The sequence below is a fragment of the Meriones unguiculatus genome, chromosome 14, assembly GCF_030254825.1.
Source record: "Meriones unguiculatus strain TT.TT164.6M chromosome 14, Bangor_MerUng_6.1, whole genome shotgun sequence".
Taxonomy (NCBI): Eukaryota; Metazoa; Chordata; class Mammalia; order Rodentia; family Muridae; genus Meriones; species Meriones unguiculatus.
The window spans coordinates 7,091,218-7,105,575 of record NC_083361.1 but is presented as its reverse complement, the minus strand read 5'-3'; the positions used below and the strand labels follow the sequence as shown (position 1 = coordinate 7,105,575).

The 14,358-nt window shown below is 50.7% G+C and overlaps 1 protein-coding gene and 1 long non-coding RNA gene across 3 annotated transcripts in view; one reads left to right on the top strand and one right to left on the bottom strand.

Annotated features, from left to right (window-relative positions):
• Positions 1 to 6,157: 6,157 nt before the first annotated feature.
• Positions 6,158 to 12,835, bottom strand: LOC132647135 (uncharacterized). The gene is made up of 4 exons (XR_009585421.1): positions 12,294 to 12,835; positions 10,132 to 10,215; positions 9,037 to 9,100; positions 6,158 to 8,569 (listed from the first exon to the last, which is right to left on the bottom strand). It is a non-coding gene; the product is annotated as an uncharacterized LOC132647135 (long non-coding RNA).
• Positions 12,832 to 14,358, top strand: part of Lrp3 (LDL receptor related protein 3) — a 13,558-nt gene continuing 12,031 nt past the window's right edge. The window contains exon 1 of one of the 2 annotated variants that reach the window (XM_021641927.2): positions 12,832 to 13,370. In XM_021641927.2, coding sequence (XP_021497602.1) covers positions 13,298 to 13,370 — 73 coding nt within the window. In that variant the 5' untranslated portion in view covers positions 12,832 to 13,297. The remainder of the gene's footprint in view (positions 13,371 to 14,358) is intronic. The other variant, XM_021641936.2, reaches the window with a different exon arrangement.

The window sequence follows — 14,358 nt, the reverse complement described above, 5'->3', positions numbered from 1 at the left end:
CTGTCTCACTATGCAATCGGTTACCCTCCTCTTGTGTGGGCCATCATGGGCCCTCAAGTCCACCCCAAAGCCTGAGCCAATGGGGCTGCCCAACTTGGAACTTTCAGATTCTCAAAACTGTGAGCTAAATTAACCTTTACCAATAGCCAATGTTATGGCATCAGCTAACAGAATAAAACTGTTCATTTTTTTTTTCTTCTGTGTGATTATACTTTGTTCATTAGTTTCGTGTGCTTATGAGGTAGGATTGAGCTTACCAGGACACATTTCTGGAGATTAAAGAACTTGTGAGAATCAGTTTTCTCTTGCCATATGGGTCCTGGGCACAGAACACAGAGTCCCCTTTGCTGTTGTGGTGGTTTGAATAAAATGCCCCCCCCACCCCCATAGGCTCATATTTGCAGGTTTAGTCCCTGGTTTGTAACTGTTTGGAAAAGATTAAGAGGTGTGGACTTGCTGAAGGAGGTGTGTCACTGAAGGGGTGATGGGGGTTGGTCTGGTGCTATGCATTCAAATGCTAAACTACTGCCCCCAAGATCTGATTGCAGCCCAGGAGAACACATTCTTACATCTACCGGGTGATGCTGTGTAAACTTGGCCAATATTCTCTGACTGGTGTTGTAGATATAAACGTGTTTTCGTTTTAGTTCCAGGGGTGGGGTGTGGGGCTGCTTCACATGGTCCACAGCAGCGGAGTGTTTGCCTCATATGGGCTCTGAGAGGAGCTCTTTGCCAGCTGTAGATAGTTCAAATCTGAGGACTCTGGAGACAGAATAAATGCCAGAGCCCAGACAGTGTGAAACTCTGAGAAAGGATAAGGCTGCTCCTGCTTCCCCCTTTGCTGCTCTTGGTTGCTGTTGTGAGACAAGAAGTTGGAGATCTCCAGAAACGAGGACTGACTCCACGGAACCTGCTGGTCCTAACCAGCCGGAAGCAGCTAAGAGTACCGGAAGCAGCTAAGAGAATTACGTCCCCTCTCCCACTATCCCTTTCTCTCTCCTACCTAGCATTGGGGTGTTGGAAGAGATTGGGGTGTAGACAGAAAAAGATTTAAAAAATGTAAATAAGAGGTTTTTTTTTTTTTTTTTAAAGTATGCCAACAGACTGGTTAAATAAAGTTGCTGACAGCCTATAGCTGGACAGAAGAGAAGTAGGCAGAGCTTAGGTTCCCCGGCTTGGGGGCAGATGGGAACTGTAAAGGGGAGGGGGAAGAGAAGGAAGTGAGAAAGCTGGGGAGAAGAAAGTCTCCTTGGGGCGTGGTCATGAGGGCTGGCCTGATGGAAGAGAAGCAACCCAGCCAGGAACAATTATTGTAAGTAACTTGGGGTATGTATCTGGGAAATAGCAAAATAGCCCAGAGGGTTGATATCTGCCCAGTTACGGTGCCTTAATGCTTTGATTAAACTAAAAGGTCTCTGTCTTGATTACTTGGAACTAACCGGGGTAGAGAAGCCCTCTAGAGTCTGATACCCACTTCAGCAACGGAGGTGGGCTTTGAGGTTTCAAAAGCATACATCAGATCCCCTGTCTGTCTGTCTGTCCATCCCTTTCTATCTGTTGCCTGTGGATCGGGATGTAAAGGTCTAGTACTGCTCCATCGCCACGCCTCTCTTTGTGCCACCATGCTCACTGCCCTGGTGATAATGGACTAGCTTTCTGAAACCAGCCCCAGTGAAATCCTTTCTTTTATAAGAGTTCCTGTGGTCATGGTATTTCCTCAGAACAGTAACTAAGATGGCTGTTGAGCCAACTTGCCAAGCCTGGGTTCATTATCTTATAAATCAAACAAAACTTATTTTGTATATTTGAAATATTCAATAAATAAAACTCATATGTGTTTGTATAATACGGATGGAAATATGTGCATTTGTGAAGATATTTAGACACATACGAAGAAATACACACCAATGTCTTAGGAATGTAGATTGTTGACTAAGTTATGGGTAGTTTTTATTTATTTGTATTTACATTTTCCTATTTTTTTTTAAATATAGAATTTGTATTACTCTTACCTGAAAAAAGAAAGTTGTAAAAATAGTTTTTTGGTGAAAGAATCTTTACCATAAGACCAGTGCGAATATGGCTCAGTGGTAGAACCTCTGCCTAGAATCCCCCAGTGAGGGGCTGGGGTGTGGTCAGTGGTAGGGCACTGCCTAGGGTTCTATCTCCAACACTGCTTGTCCCCATGGAGGTGGGGCCAGGGTTAATTTATAAGAAAGTGTTTTGTCCCAGACAGGCAAACTGGAGGGAGGGGTTGTGACCCAGCCCTGAAGGCTGATCTTACCTGGTTCTTCAAAATAAGTTCATCCCGTTCGTCCAGCATTTTCTGCTTTTACTGTTTGGTGTTGGACTCATGAACCCTGAGGGTTCCACCCCACACTAATGAATCAGGCTGAGCCTGGTCTAGTGGTGGTTTCTGAGACCAGATGGAAATATTTCTGAGTTCTTTTTAGCGTTCCCATGTCCTTAAGTAGCTGAAAGGGGCCTGTGCTGGCATGGACCAGTACTGTCAGCTTGCCTGGTGGTGCCTCCTCCTTCAACATACACCTGCCAGCCTGTGTCCAGAAGGGGGCACAAGTGAGTTCAGCAGCTTGTGTGTGTGCCACAGCAAGATCCTGTCGGTGGCATTCAGGGCCACAACCAAGGGCTAACCTTGTGAGCTCTCACACCCAGAAAGAAGAGCCCCAAGGCTTCTGTCTGGATTCCTAGCCACAGCTGGGGTCTTTTAGATTTAATTTGATTGCTTTCTGTTGATAGCTGTTCATGGGTATTTGTACACACACACAGACAAGAGAGACAGACAGACAGACACACACACACACACACACACACAGAGGGAGGAGGGAGGGACAGAGAGGGACAGAGGAAGAAAGGGAGATTATATCCCTGTTGTTTATTCTGGCTGTAGATGGGACCCAGGTCCTCATATGTGCATACTCAGTAAATGCTCTTCCACTGAGCCACACCCCAGCCCCTCACTGGGGGATTCTAGGCGGGGGCTCCACCACTGAGCCACACCCCAGCCCCTCACTGGGGGATTCTAGGCGGGGGCTCCACCACTGAGCCACACCCCAGCCCCTCACTGGGGGATTCTAGGCAGGGGCTCTACCACTGAGCCACACCCCAGCCCCTTACTGGGGAATTCTAGGCAGGGGCTCCACCATTGAGCCACACCCCAGCCCCTCACTGGGGCATTCTAGGCAGGGGCTCTACCACTGAGCCTCACCCCAGCCCCTCACTGGGGGATTCTAGGCAAGGGCTCCACCACTGAGCTATAGCTATAACTTTTGGTGTTTTGAGACGGGATCCCACAGCACATCTAAGGCTAGTCTTGAAACTACATAACCAAGGCTGGCCTTGAACTTAAAATCCTCCTGGCTTGATCTTGCCAGAGCTGAGATGACAAGTCAGGGCTGTCATAATCAGAAAGTTCGGTGTTGAGCAGTAGAGCTATGGCTCGTTTGGACTGAGGCGAGCCTGAAGAGGTGAGGGGGAAATACTGGGTTTGGGAGACTTCTTATGAGAACGTTAAAAGAAAAATATTGAATTATTAATTTGGAAAAATTAATTTTCTCAGAGCTTGAAATGATGCTGTTTTGAGCCTATTTGTTTAAAGTGTATCATTAAATTTAATTGTTTAATCAATTTTTAAAGGTTTATTATAAGAGTGTGTGTGAGTGAGCGTATGTAAGTGTGTACAGGTGCCCACAGAGGCCAGAAGAGTGTCAGATGCCCCAGAGCTGGAGACAAAACCCTGTGAACCTTCCAGTGTGGCTGCTGGTACCGAACTTCGGTCCGCTTCCAGAGCAGAACCATTTTACCTGGTGGGCCTTCTCTCTAGCTCCAATTTCTTTATCGTTTTTGTTTGTTTGTTTGTTTGTTTGTTTTGATCTTGGTGATTAAGTGTAATGTGTCACACATGCTGAGCCCATACTGTACCCCAGCCCTGCTTTTACTTCAAGTATTTCCCTGACGCCTCCCGTGTGGGATTCGAGCGACCTCTCTGTCAGGTAGCCTTGGATGGAGAACATGAATTAACAGCACCGACTCACCGAGTGTCTGCCAGAGCTCTGAGCAGCAGGGTCATTTTGCTGCCATGTTTGCTCTTACTGTCTTGCTTGACTGTGCCCTTGCTTGTTCCATGCAGAGAGCAGGCATTACGTATGAAGCAAGAGTAACGGAAATGCAAAAGGATGCCCGCTCAGGCCATTTCAGAGTGAGCCCCATCGGCTCTGCACCAGGAGCCTCGTGGCAAGGCTCAGATTCAATGCTTCAGGGCAGGTGGGTTTTGAATCTGACTAACTTTATCATTGTTGTTTGCCTGTGTGTTTGTCCATGTACAGAGCTGTGCGTGTGCGTGTGGCTGGAGGTCACAGGCATGGCGTGCCCTGGAACTAGCTGGAGGTACAGGTGATTGTGAGCCATGTGATGTGGGCGATGGGAACCCAACTCTGGAATAGAATAGAAAGTGTTTGAACAGCTAAGCTATCCATCTGCTGCTCCCACCCCTGCTCTTTCTTCTTTCTGTCTTTTCCCCCCAGGTAGTCCAGGCTAGCCTCAATGCTTCTCTGTGATCTATAGCCAGATCTGGCCTTGAACATCGGACTCTCCTGACTCCTCCTCTAAAGGGCCGGGATTCCACTGTGGGTCACCACGTCCAGCTCAGCACCTCATTTTCACCAGCTGCCTGTCCCTTGCACGCCAAATCAGAACCACAGACTGCACCTGCTCTTACACCCGGTTAGAATCCGATCACCTGGCCCTGCCCAGCTCGCCTGGGTGTGGCCACTCATGATTCTGTCACTCAGGAGGCTGAAACAGAGTTTGAGTAGTGAGTTCCAGGCTAGCCTGGGCTACAGAGTGAGACTATGCCACAAACAAAAAGACAGCAGCAACTTGTGACCTGAAAAAAGATAAAAAGTGCTCTCTCTCTCTCTCTCTATATATATATATATATATGTGTGTGTGTGTGTGTGTATGTATATATATATATATACATATATATATAATTCATATATATATACAAATTTTCCCAGCCAAGAGGATGACTCTAAGTCCTGTTGTAACAGGCCCCAGACCTTAGCACAACAGACTCCATGATGGAAGAACCATTCAAGCTATAAAACTCAGCATGCAGACAGCACCACCTACCAAAACCCAAACAAAGACCTAATCTGTCAAAGCTCATAGTTCTGGGAAGGTCTCTAAATGTGCTAACCTCGCTTTTTGGCTTCTGTATGTAGTTCTGCTTCTGGCTAACTGTTCTTGTTAACTGAAGCTTGTCAACCCAGGACATGGTTTTTGTGCTTAAAAACTCCCCCTGAGAAAGACCTGGGGCTACACTGGGATCCAGACCACCAAGTGTGGTCACTGACCAGCTGCTAAAGACTTTCTGTTGGCTTAAACCCATGTCCAGGCAGTCTCCCCTGGTGGACATCCCACAACACTGTCAAGTCGGTAATCAATAGTAACCATTGAAGCCGCAGTGGCCAGGGCGAACCACACTCTCCTCACTGTGGACTTTGATGAATGAGGGGAGTCCTCTTTAATTTTCTCCGCGCAAGGCTCTCACTTGAAGCAGGTGCTCGGAAGACAGGTGTGACATGATATCGTAAGAGCAGACACAAAACTCCATGAGCCTTCCCAGGGCCCGAGAAATGAACTTGTCGCAGAAGCTGTTCCAGTGTCCTTAGAGATCCCAGCACCGTTGCTGCCATCAATGTCATCATCCCTGCAGCTAACCCTCCTCCCCAGGCCCTGTGAGCTCTCGGCGGTTCTTGGTGGCTCATTCTCTGCCCATCGCTCAAACGTTACAACTTCCTGGTCACCTGCGGCCACACGTCTCACACAACCTAACTAGACTTTGGCTCCTGCCAACAGCATTAAGGCAAATGAGAACACTTCTTTTATTCTTTCATAATAGGGCGAAATAAAGGGAAAAAAGGAAAATAAAGGATGCACTTTTTGTTTTCTCAATGGTATGAAATGCTATTTATATAAGGATCAAATGAATGTTGGGGATGAATGTTTCCAAGGCCTGTTGTCTAGAGTTGAAGTGGATGGACCGTTGTGTGGCCAAAGTTTTCCCAGAGAGATACAACACTCATTCCCAGATAGGGAGCCAAGGAAGACCAAAGCATGAAATCCATTTTGGTGAACAAAATGAGTTTTATTGGAGTTACTTGCGGGAATATGGGTGAGGGGTTACTTACAGGAGCAGAAATGACTTAAAAAACATCTGCATCATCAGAGCCCACCCCAAGCTGGGAACCTGGAGCTCACTGCACAGCCTGCAGGCAGATCAGGTTGGGGAGTGCCCTTTCCAGGTGGCTCCGTTGGTCTGACACTCTTCCAGGCTGTCGGACTGGTTTTTGTTTCTTCCCGGCAGCTGATCTGGTCTTAGAGTCTTCTTTGTAGCTTGGCTTGTTAACTCTTGGTAAGGGGGACAGGGGGCAAGGGTAGTGAATTTGGTCAGCTTCAGGGACTTCCTGAAGTCATTTGAGTTGTTTACCTCTCTACTTAAGGAACTTGTCTGTAGAATGCAATGTTACCATCTTGGAGGAAATGGTCACACAACAGGCACAATCACCCTCTCTTCATTTCCTTTGAAACGAGGTCTCTCTGTGAAGGCCTGACTGTTGTGTAGGACAGGCTGGTTTTGCACTCACACGAGATCTCCCTGCTCCTGCCTCCAGAAGCTGGGGTTGATGGAGTGAGCCACCATGCCTGGCTTACTCCCTTGTTTTCTGTTGTTTTGTTTTGTTTTCAAACATAACTTCTTTCGTGAAAGGTACAGGATTCAAGCGTGGAGGAAGGAAGTCCAGTTTTGCTGGGTAGACGTGATGACCTCAGTCTGCACTCAGTGCCAGGGACAATGCTAAAGGGCTTGGCATTAGCTGCTTCAGGGAATGGGAATCTGTGTCTGCAGTGAGGGTTACCTTACTTTTTTTTTTGGTTGTTATTTTAGATTTAGGAGCTGGAAGGACACCAAGAAGCTTTTTGGCACAATTATTTTGGCTGCTAAGGTATTAATGATTCACTAATTGAAAAACAATGAAATAGCCTGGAAGCCCTTTGCTGAGGGAGTCAGTTGTGTGTTGACAAGCATGTGGCACAAGCGTGCGGTCCCGAGACACCCAGAGAGGCAATGTCTTTCTGTTCCTGTGGGGGTTTGGTGCTGCTTTCTTTGTTTGCGAGGCACCGTCCTGCTGCACAGACCAGGCTGCCAGGGAACTCTCTCTGTAGACCAGGCTGGCCTCAGACTCACACAGATCCACCTGCTTCGGCCTCCCAAATACTGGGGTTAAAGGCAGGTGCGTGCCACTGTGCTCTGCTCTCTCCCTATTTCTGAAGGCTTGTTTCCCTCCAAGTAAATCATCCCAGGTAGGGCTACACAACTGAGAAAGGCAAATGGAAATATGTGCTCCGTAGAGAGCCGTGCTCTCCCCAGGTTGAAGGTCTGCACAACCCTGCACAGAGGAAGCTTATTAGGGCCTCGTTCCCAGCAGCTCATACGGTCCCTGGCAATAAAGTGAGGTTTGATTGAGGCACGCACACTGGGTTTTAAACATCCATCGTCCTTGCCAATGGATGTTGGTGCAGCCTCGTGCCAAAAACTCTGCGTGATTTGCTTTATCGAGATGCTTGTTTCATTGCATCGGTCTGCAACTGGGCTTTAAGAATCGCTGAGCGGTGCTGCCGTTAAACGAAGACAAGCCAATCCTGCCGTCACCAAGAAGGTCAGAATGCTTTGGGCGTCCAGGGAGGAAGCTGGAACAACCCCATCCTGTCGGAACAACCTGGCGATGTTCACAACACTGAAAGGCGGGGTTTCTGTCTGGAAAGGAAGCCTCTAGGGCCGGTTAGGTCCGAGACTGCCCTGCCTTCTGTGCAGGGCAGAAGCTAAAAGCAGAGGAGCAGATCTTTGTATGGGAAGGCGGAACTGCTGACTGCGAGTCCATTGCTGCAAATAATATGCTTATGAGCATTTTCAACAGCAATTGGGCCAGCCCCAGAGGAACAGATACTATATGATTCCAGTTAGATGAGACAGAGATGGTGCTTGCCAGGGCCTAAAGGGAAGTGTGGGTTAAGGTTTGACTGCTTCAGAGAAGTGAAAAGAGATGGGGAAAGTTCTGGGGATAGATGGTGTTGGGGGTTGCTAGTAATGTGACCGACTCTTTAAAATTTATTCTTATTATTTTTAATCATGTGTATGTGTGTGCATGTGGACACGTGCCTGTGAATGGAGGTGCTTGGGAAGGCCAGAGGCATTAGAGCCCTGGAGCTGGAGTTACAGATGGTTGTAAGCCACTTGATATGGATGCTGGGAACCGAATTTGGGTCTTCTGGAAGATCAACAGTGCTCTCAACTACTGAGACGCTTCTCCAGTAAGTTAACTTTTGAAAAGATGCGCTCCTTTTTAGTTTGTGGGTATGAGTGTTTGCCTGCCTGCATGTATGTGCACCATATGCATGCAGTGCCCAAGGAGGCCAGAAGAGGGCATCAGATCCTCCGAACCTGGTTCTCCACAAAAGCAGCAAGTTCTGAACCATCTCTCCGGTTCCTCTATATGAAACACAAAAATAGAAAGGGGTGTAGGTGGGGGAGGTAAGGAGGTCTAAAGGAAGAGGAAAACAAGAGAAGGTAATTGAGAGAGAAAGAAAAACACATTGTGTGTTTTCTCATACAGTTACACACTCATATATATGTGCATAGATACCTACACACATGCATATATGTACAGGGGTATTTGGGAGAGGAAGGGGACCAGTGAGAAGGGGGGGGCATGGGACAAGAAAGAGTTAATAGAGGGTGAATATAAGCAGAGTACAATGATACACACACACACACACATACATACACATGATGTAACCTACTGTTTTGTATGCTAACTCAAAAAAATTAACCAAAAAATGGGGATGAAAACTCATCCAAATAGGAGATGGAAAAGATCGCTGAAATAACATTAGCATGTATTACAGAGTTGCTCCCGGGTGGCCCTTTTGTTTATGCCACAAACAAACATATGTCACCTCTATATCCAGGGAGCTCCTCCTGGCCGGCCCGTGAACCTCAGAGTCAGCGGATAGCCCCTTCCTGTTTAAAACAAACAAACAAACAAACAAACAAACCCAAAACAACGACGACAACAACAAAAAATCCAACAACAATGGTGTTTTGTCGATTTGGAACCTGCCTCCCAGACGCTGCCAAGCATTTCTGTCTGGCATGTTTAACTCAGAAGCAAATGTCTGGTTCCTGATCCCTTCACCCACCCCTACTCCTGTAGCTTCCAACCTCCTCAAGCTGCTGGAGGCCATTTCTGCCCACTGTGGTACCACTCACTACCTTCCCAGCCACCAGGGAAGTCTGTGTGCATTCAGAGGAGGGTGAGGCTCTGGGGTGATTGATGGAAGCTGGCTCAGCAAAACAGGCACCGGCATGGCATTAGCAAGGGCCAGACACCGCAGGACCCGGCAGCTGTTTCCTCCTTGGGGATCCCAGCTCCCAGCTTCCCAACCCAAGAGCTGTCCTGATGGTGCAGGCCCAGGAGCAGGCATTGGTAGACCCCTTAACTCGCTTCTCAGCAGGGCAGGGCTTGTGAGGTGCACAAAGATTGGACTGACTCTCCCCGAAATCCACACATCAGTGACCACTGTTTCCCCACACTTCCCAAGGCTCCAACAAGGCATTGGGAGGTTCTTGATTGACATCTGGACTTGCACTCAGAAGGTCACACAAGCCAAGGTGCCCTAGCACTTACATTCTGTGACAATAAAGGCTTCTGTGGGTTTGTGTGTGTGTGTACATGTCTGTATGCATGTGTGTATGTTTGAATGGTGCTTCTAAAACCTTTCCTCTCACTATCCAAGCCTATGCTTTAAATTTACTGCACGGTATTGAAGGAAAAATGATTTTTTTTTGCTGTGGTCTGTGCAATGGGGTTCAGGGAGATGCCTCCTTGGGTGACGGGGCTTGCCAATGACTCTGATGACTTGAGTTTGATCTCTGGGACCCACGCAGTTGTCCTCTGACCCCATCACACCTACAATGGCATGTGCACACAAAATAAATGTACTAAAAGTGCAAACAGATGACAATGGATTTAAGAATGTGACTAGACATACCTGGCTATGGGTGTTCTTGCACATGAACATGGCCCGGGTGCCTCATACGGTGACCCCCAACTCTGCTCCGGAAGACCGAGGCTCCTGGATGACAGGGACACCAGGAAGCTGCCCTAAGTACCCAGGAGGCCACCCTTCTCACAGAGCTCATACAAAAATACTGTCACAACCATATGCACTGCATTTTGATTTTTAACTTTGTACTAGCAGTAAGCGACATATAAGGTGACATTTACCATTTTAAACTTTTTTTTTTTTAAAGTGCTGGTGATAAAGCCCAGGGCCTTACACATGCTGGGCAGGTGCTCTACCATTGAGCCATACCCCAGCCCCTCACTGGGGGATTCTAGGCAGGGGCTCTACCACTGAGCCACACCCCAGCCCCTCACTGGGGGATTCTAGGCAGGTGCTCTACCACTGAGCCACACCCCAGCCCCTCACTGGGGCATTCTAGGCAGGGGCTCTGCCACTGAGCCACACCCCAGCCCCTCACTGGGGGATTCTAGGCAGGGGCTCTACCACTGAGCCATGCCCCAGCCCCTCACTGGGGCATTCTAGGCAGGGGCTCTACCACTGAGCCACGCCCCAGCCCCTCACTGGGGGATTCTAGGCAGGGGCTCTACCACTGAGCCATGCCCCAGCCCCTCACTGGGGGATTCTAGGCAGGGGCTCTACCACTGAACCACACCCCAGCCCCTCACTGGGGGATTTTAGGCAGGGGCTCTACCACTGAGCCACGCCCCAGCCCCTCACTGGGGGATTCTAGGCAGGGGCTCTACCACTGAACTGTAGCCCTATAACTCCATTTAACCATTTAAAAATTACACGAATAGACAGCGTAGATAGATTCACACAACCACTGCCACGATCCATTTGTAGACCTCATCATTTTCCCAAACTGAAAACTCTGCCCTCGTTAAAGAAAATGTCCCCTCCTCTCAGCCACCACTCTGCTTTCGGTCTGTATGGTTTTTACTGCTCTAGGCACTTCATTTGAGTGGAGTCGCCTCTGCCCTTCGGTGACTGGATTGTCTTACTTGCAGAACACTCTCAAGATTCGTCCTCATGGCACCTCGGACCAGAATGTCCATCCTTCTAAGGACTGAGTAAATATTCCATCACGCAGTCACGTATGCCCAACCACATCTGCTCACTCATCTGCCAAAGGACACTTGGGTGGCTTCCATGCTTTAGCTACAGTTAGTGATCAGTTATCAATCATGGTGTACACATCCCTACTAGAGCCCCTTCTTTAAACTCTTTCAAATGTGTACCTGGAAATGGAATTCCTGGCTTACTATATATATATATATATATATATATATATATATAATATTTATTAAATATTATAATTTATTATATTATATGTTATAAACATATATATTTTTTTTTCTTTGGTGATGGTGAAGGGTCTGGCCACAAACTCAGAGGTTTTCCCCTGCTTCTTCCTGGATCTGGATCATGTGTAGTGCTAGCATGGGCTAGCAAGTGTGTGTGTGTGTGTGTGTGTGTGTGTGTGTGTGTGTTTATTTATTTATTTATTTATTTTTGCCTGCATGTGTCTATACATGTGCCTGGTGCCAAAAGGGCGGAAGACAAGGCTGTCAAGTGCTCTGGAATTAGAGGTGTGAGCTGATGTGGGCACTGGGAATGGAACCCAGGTTCTGTGAAAGACCAGCAAGAGCTCTTAACCATGGAGTCACGTCCCCAACCCCACTTCATTACTTTTAAACCCTTGACACTCCCTGAAGAAGTCTGCTTTGGCTACAATCACAAAAGACTTAGAACGAGAACAAGAAGACACAGTGAAAAACCCAGTCTCCCCAAACAAGACGCTTTTGGTTTCCGCACAGTGAATTTGTGAGTTACCGGGTCCACAACTTTCAGAAATGGACCATTGTCCTCCTCGACCTTCCTACTCTTAACGGGTGATGGTGCCTGTGAAGCCGCGCACACCAGCTCAGGAGCATGGCTGTGTGGAAGGTGAGGCTTGCCTGAGCTTGCGGCGCCTCCTTGCCAAGGGGCCTTTGGGGAACTTGGTTTAGTTCTAGTTTTAAAGGACGCCTGACCTCAGTTGCCTCTTAACTCCTCAGTTCTCCCCCTAAGTCCATTCTGGCTTTTCCTGGATCCAACCGCTTGGTTGACACTTGGAAAGCACGCACCATCGCAGTTCCTTGGAAGATGAGGGGGTTACGGAGCCGGCCAGGGACGAAAGTGGCTCTCCAGAGGACTTCTGGGGTTCTCGCCAGTGTCCCCTCACGGTGTCCCCTTCACAAGTGAGCCGCTTTGGAGACAGGATGAGGTGAATGAGGAGGGCCGAGGGAGTGCAGGAGGGGATGCTCAAATCAAACCACCCAGGAATGTATGGCATTAGGAAGAGGCCAGGCTTCTGTCTAGAGCCTCCAACTCATTGTCTTGGTCCCCAGGAGCCCTTTCCGTGCCACCCGACCTTCTATTGAGCCTCGGTCTCCCTCTCTTCCCTGGCACAGTCGCCTGGCGTCCCGGCTTCGGTAGAGAGAAGAGATCTTGGGATCAAGGGGCCAGGCTCTGCCGGGGACCTTGGGCGCAGTGCCAGCCCTAACCGCTGGGCCAAGGTTCAGCGCTAACGGGACCCGATCAGAGCCGCGTGCGCGGAGCTGTCCAGCACCCCGAGGCGGGGCGTGCGCCCCCCAGCCCGCCCCGGCCGCCTCCGCCCGCCCTGTCAGCGCCACTGCGGCTCGGCGGGCGCGTCACGTGGCCGGCGCGGCGCGGCCTCCGGGTTTTCAGGCTCCGGCGAGGGGCCGGGCGGGAGGACGGAGGGACCCACCGACGCACCCTCGCTGGCACCGGGCGGCTGAGCGCGGGTGGCCCGGGGACGGACGGGCTAGGGCGCGCCCGGGGATGGGCGCGCCGGGGGTCACCGCGCGCACGCCGGGCTGGGCGCGCCGGCCGGGGCTCGGGGACGGCGGCGGGCGAGGGTCTTCCCCGGCGACCGCCGCGGAGCCCCCGCGGGGCCCGTGACGCCGCGGCCGATGTGGCCCCGCGCGTTGCGGGCCTGCACCGCCGCCGCACAAAGACGCCGCCGCAGCCGCCGCCCGCACCCGGGCCGCAGCCGCCGAGCCAGCCCTAGCCCCAGGCGGAGCCCCGGCCGCAGGGCGGCAGGCGTCCGCGCGCGGCCCGCCCCGGCATGGAGAAGCGCGCGGCCGCGGGGCCGGAGGGGGCGCCGGGCGCCAGGGCGCCGCTCGCAGTCGTCTGCCTGGGTGAGTGGGCCGCGCGCGGGGCCGGGCCGGGTAGGGCACGGAGCCCGCACAGCGATGGCTCCCGGACCCAGGATGCAGAGCGCACGGCATCCTCGGGCTGCCGAGGAGGGCGAGACAGCAGCGCCCCAGGCCCGGACCTGGGGGACGAGAACGCTGGTTCCTGGGGGAGCCTGGGCTTTTCTTGTCGCTTTCAGCCGGGCCTGCCTGAGCTGTGCTCTGGCCTCTAGAGCTGTGGACAAAGGCCCGGACTGCTGCTCCTTGAAGAAGGAACCGCTTCCTGCCTGGAGTCGGGGGCAGGCCTGGGAGCTAGCCAAAGATGGGGACTCAGCATGGGGGCTGGGGGAGGCAGATGGGAGAACTCATTTTCCCATTGTGTCTTGCCAGACCCAGACCGGCCATAGGCCAGTCGAGCCCTGACAGGGGTGGAAGTCTGTTCTGGGGAGGGCCAAGAGCCTGCCAGGACTGGAACCTGGGTTAGAAGGCCCCTTCCGTGACGAGGAAAATTTCCTGTCCACTTTCCCAGGGCCCATTGCAGGAGAGGGGAAGGAAGGAGTTAAATCCTCAACCCACATGGCTCTTTATTTACCTTGATGAAGGAGGGAGGCCCTTGGAAGAGCTGGGGTCATTAAGGGACACCCTATGATGTCACTGTTGAGGGTTCAGGAACCGGATAGGCTCCCCGAAACCACTGAAATGACATATTGGGTGGGGGGAAGCTTTTCATTTTAAGTTGTAACTCTCATCTAGACCCCAAGAATAGAGAAGGGTGAGAGTGTGTGTGTATTGTGGGGTGGAAGCTACTGCGTAGGCCCGTGCGAGCCGATCAAAGTGGCCTATGCCCAGAACTCTTGTGGGTGGCCTGGGTCCTGGTTGTTGCGTTTCCCAGGTGGGCAGGGCAGAGGTAAGATCCTTCTTGTCTGGGCCTAGCAGAGCCTGGATGGTCTGGGGTTGGGATGAAGTTAGTGCCCCTGTTCTTCCTCAAATGGAG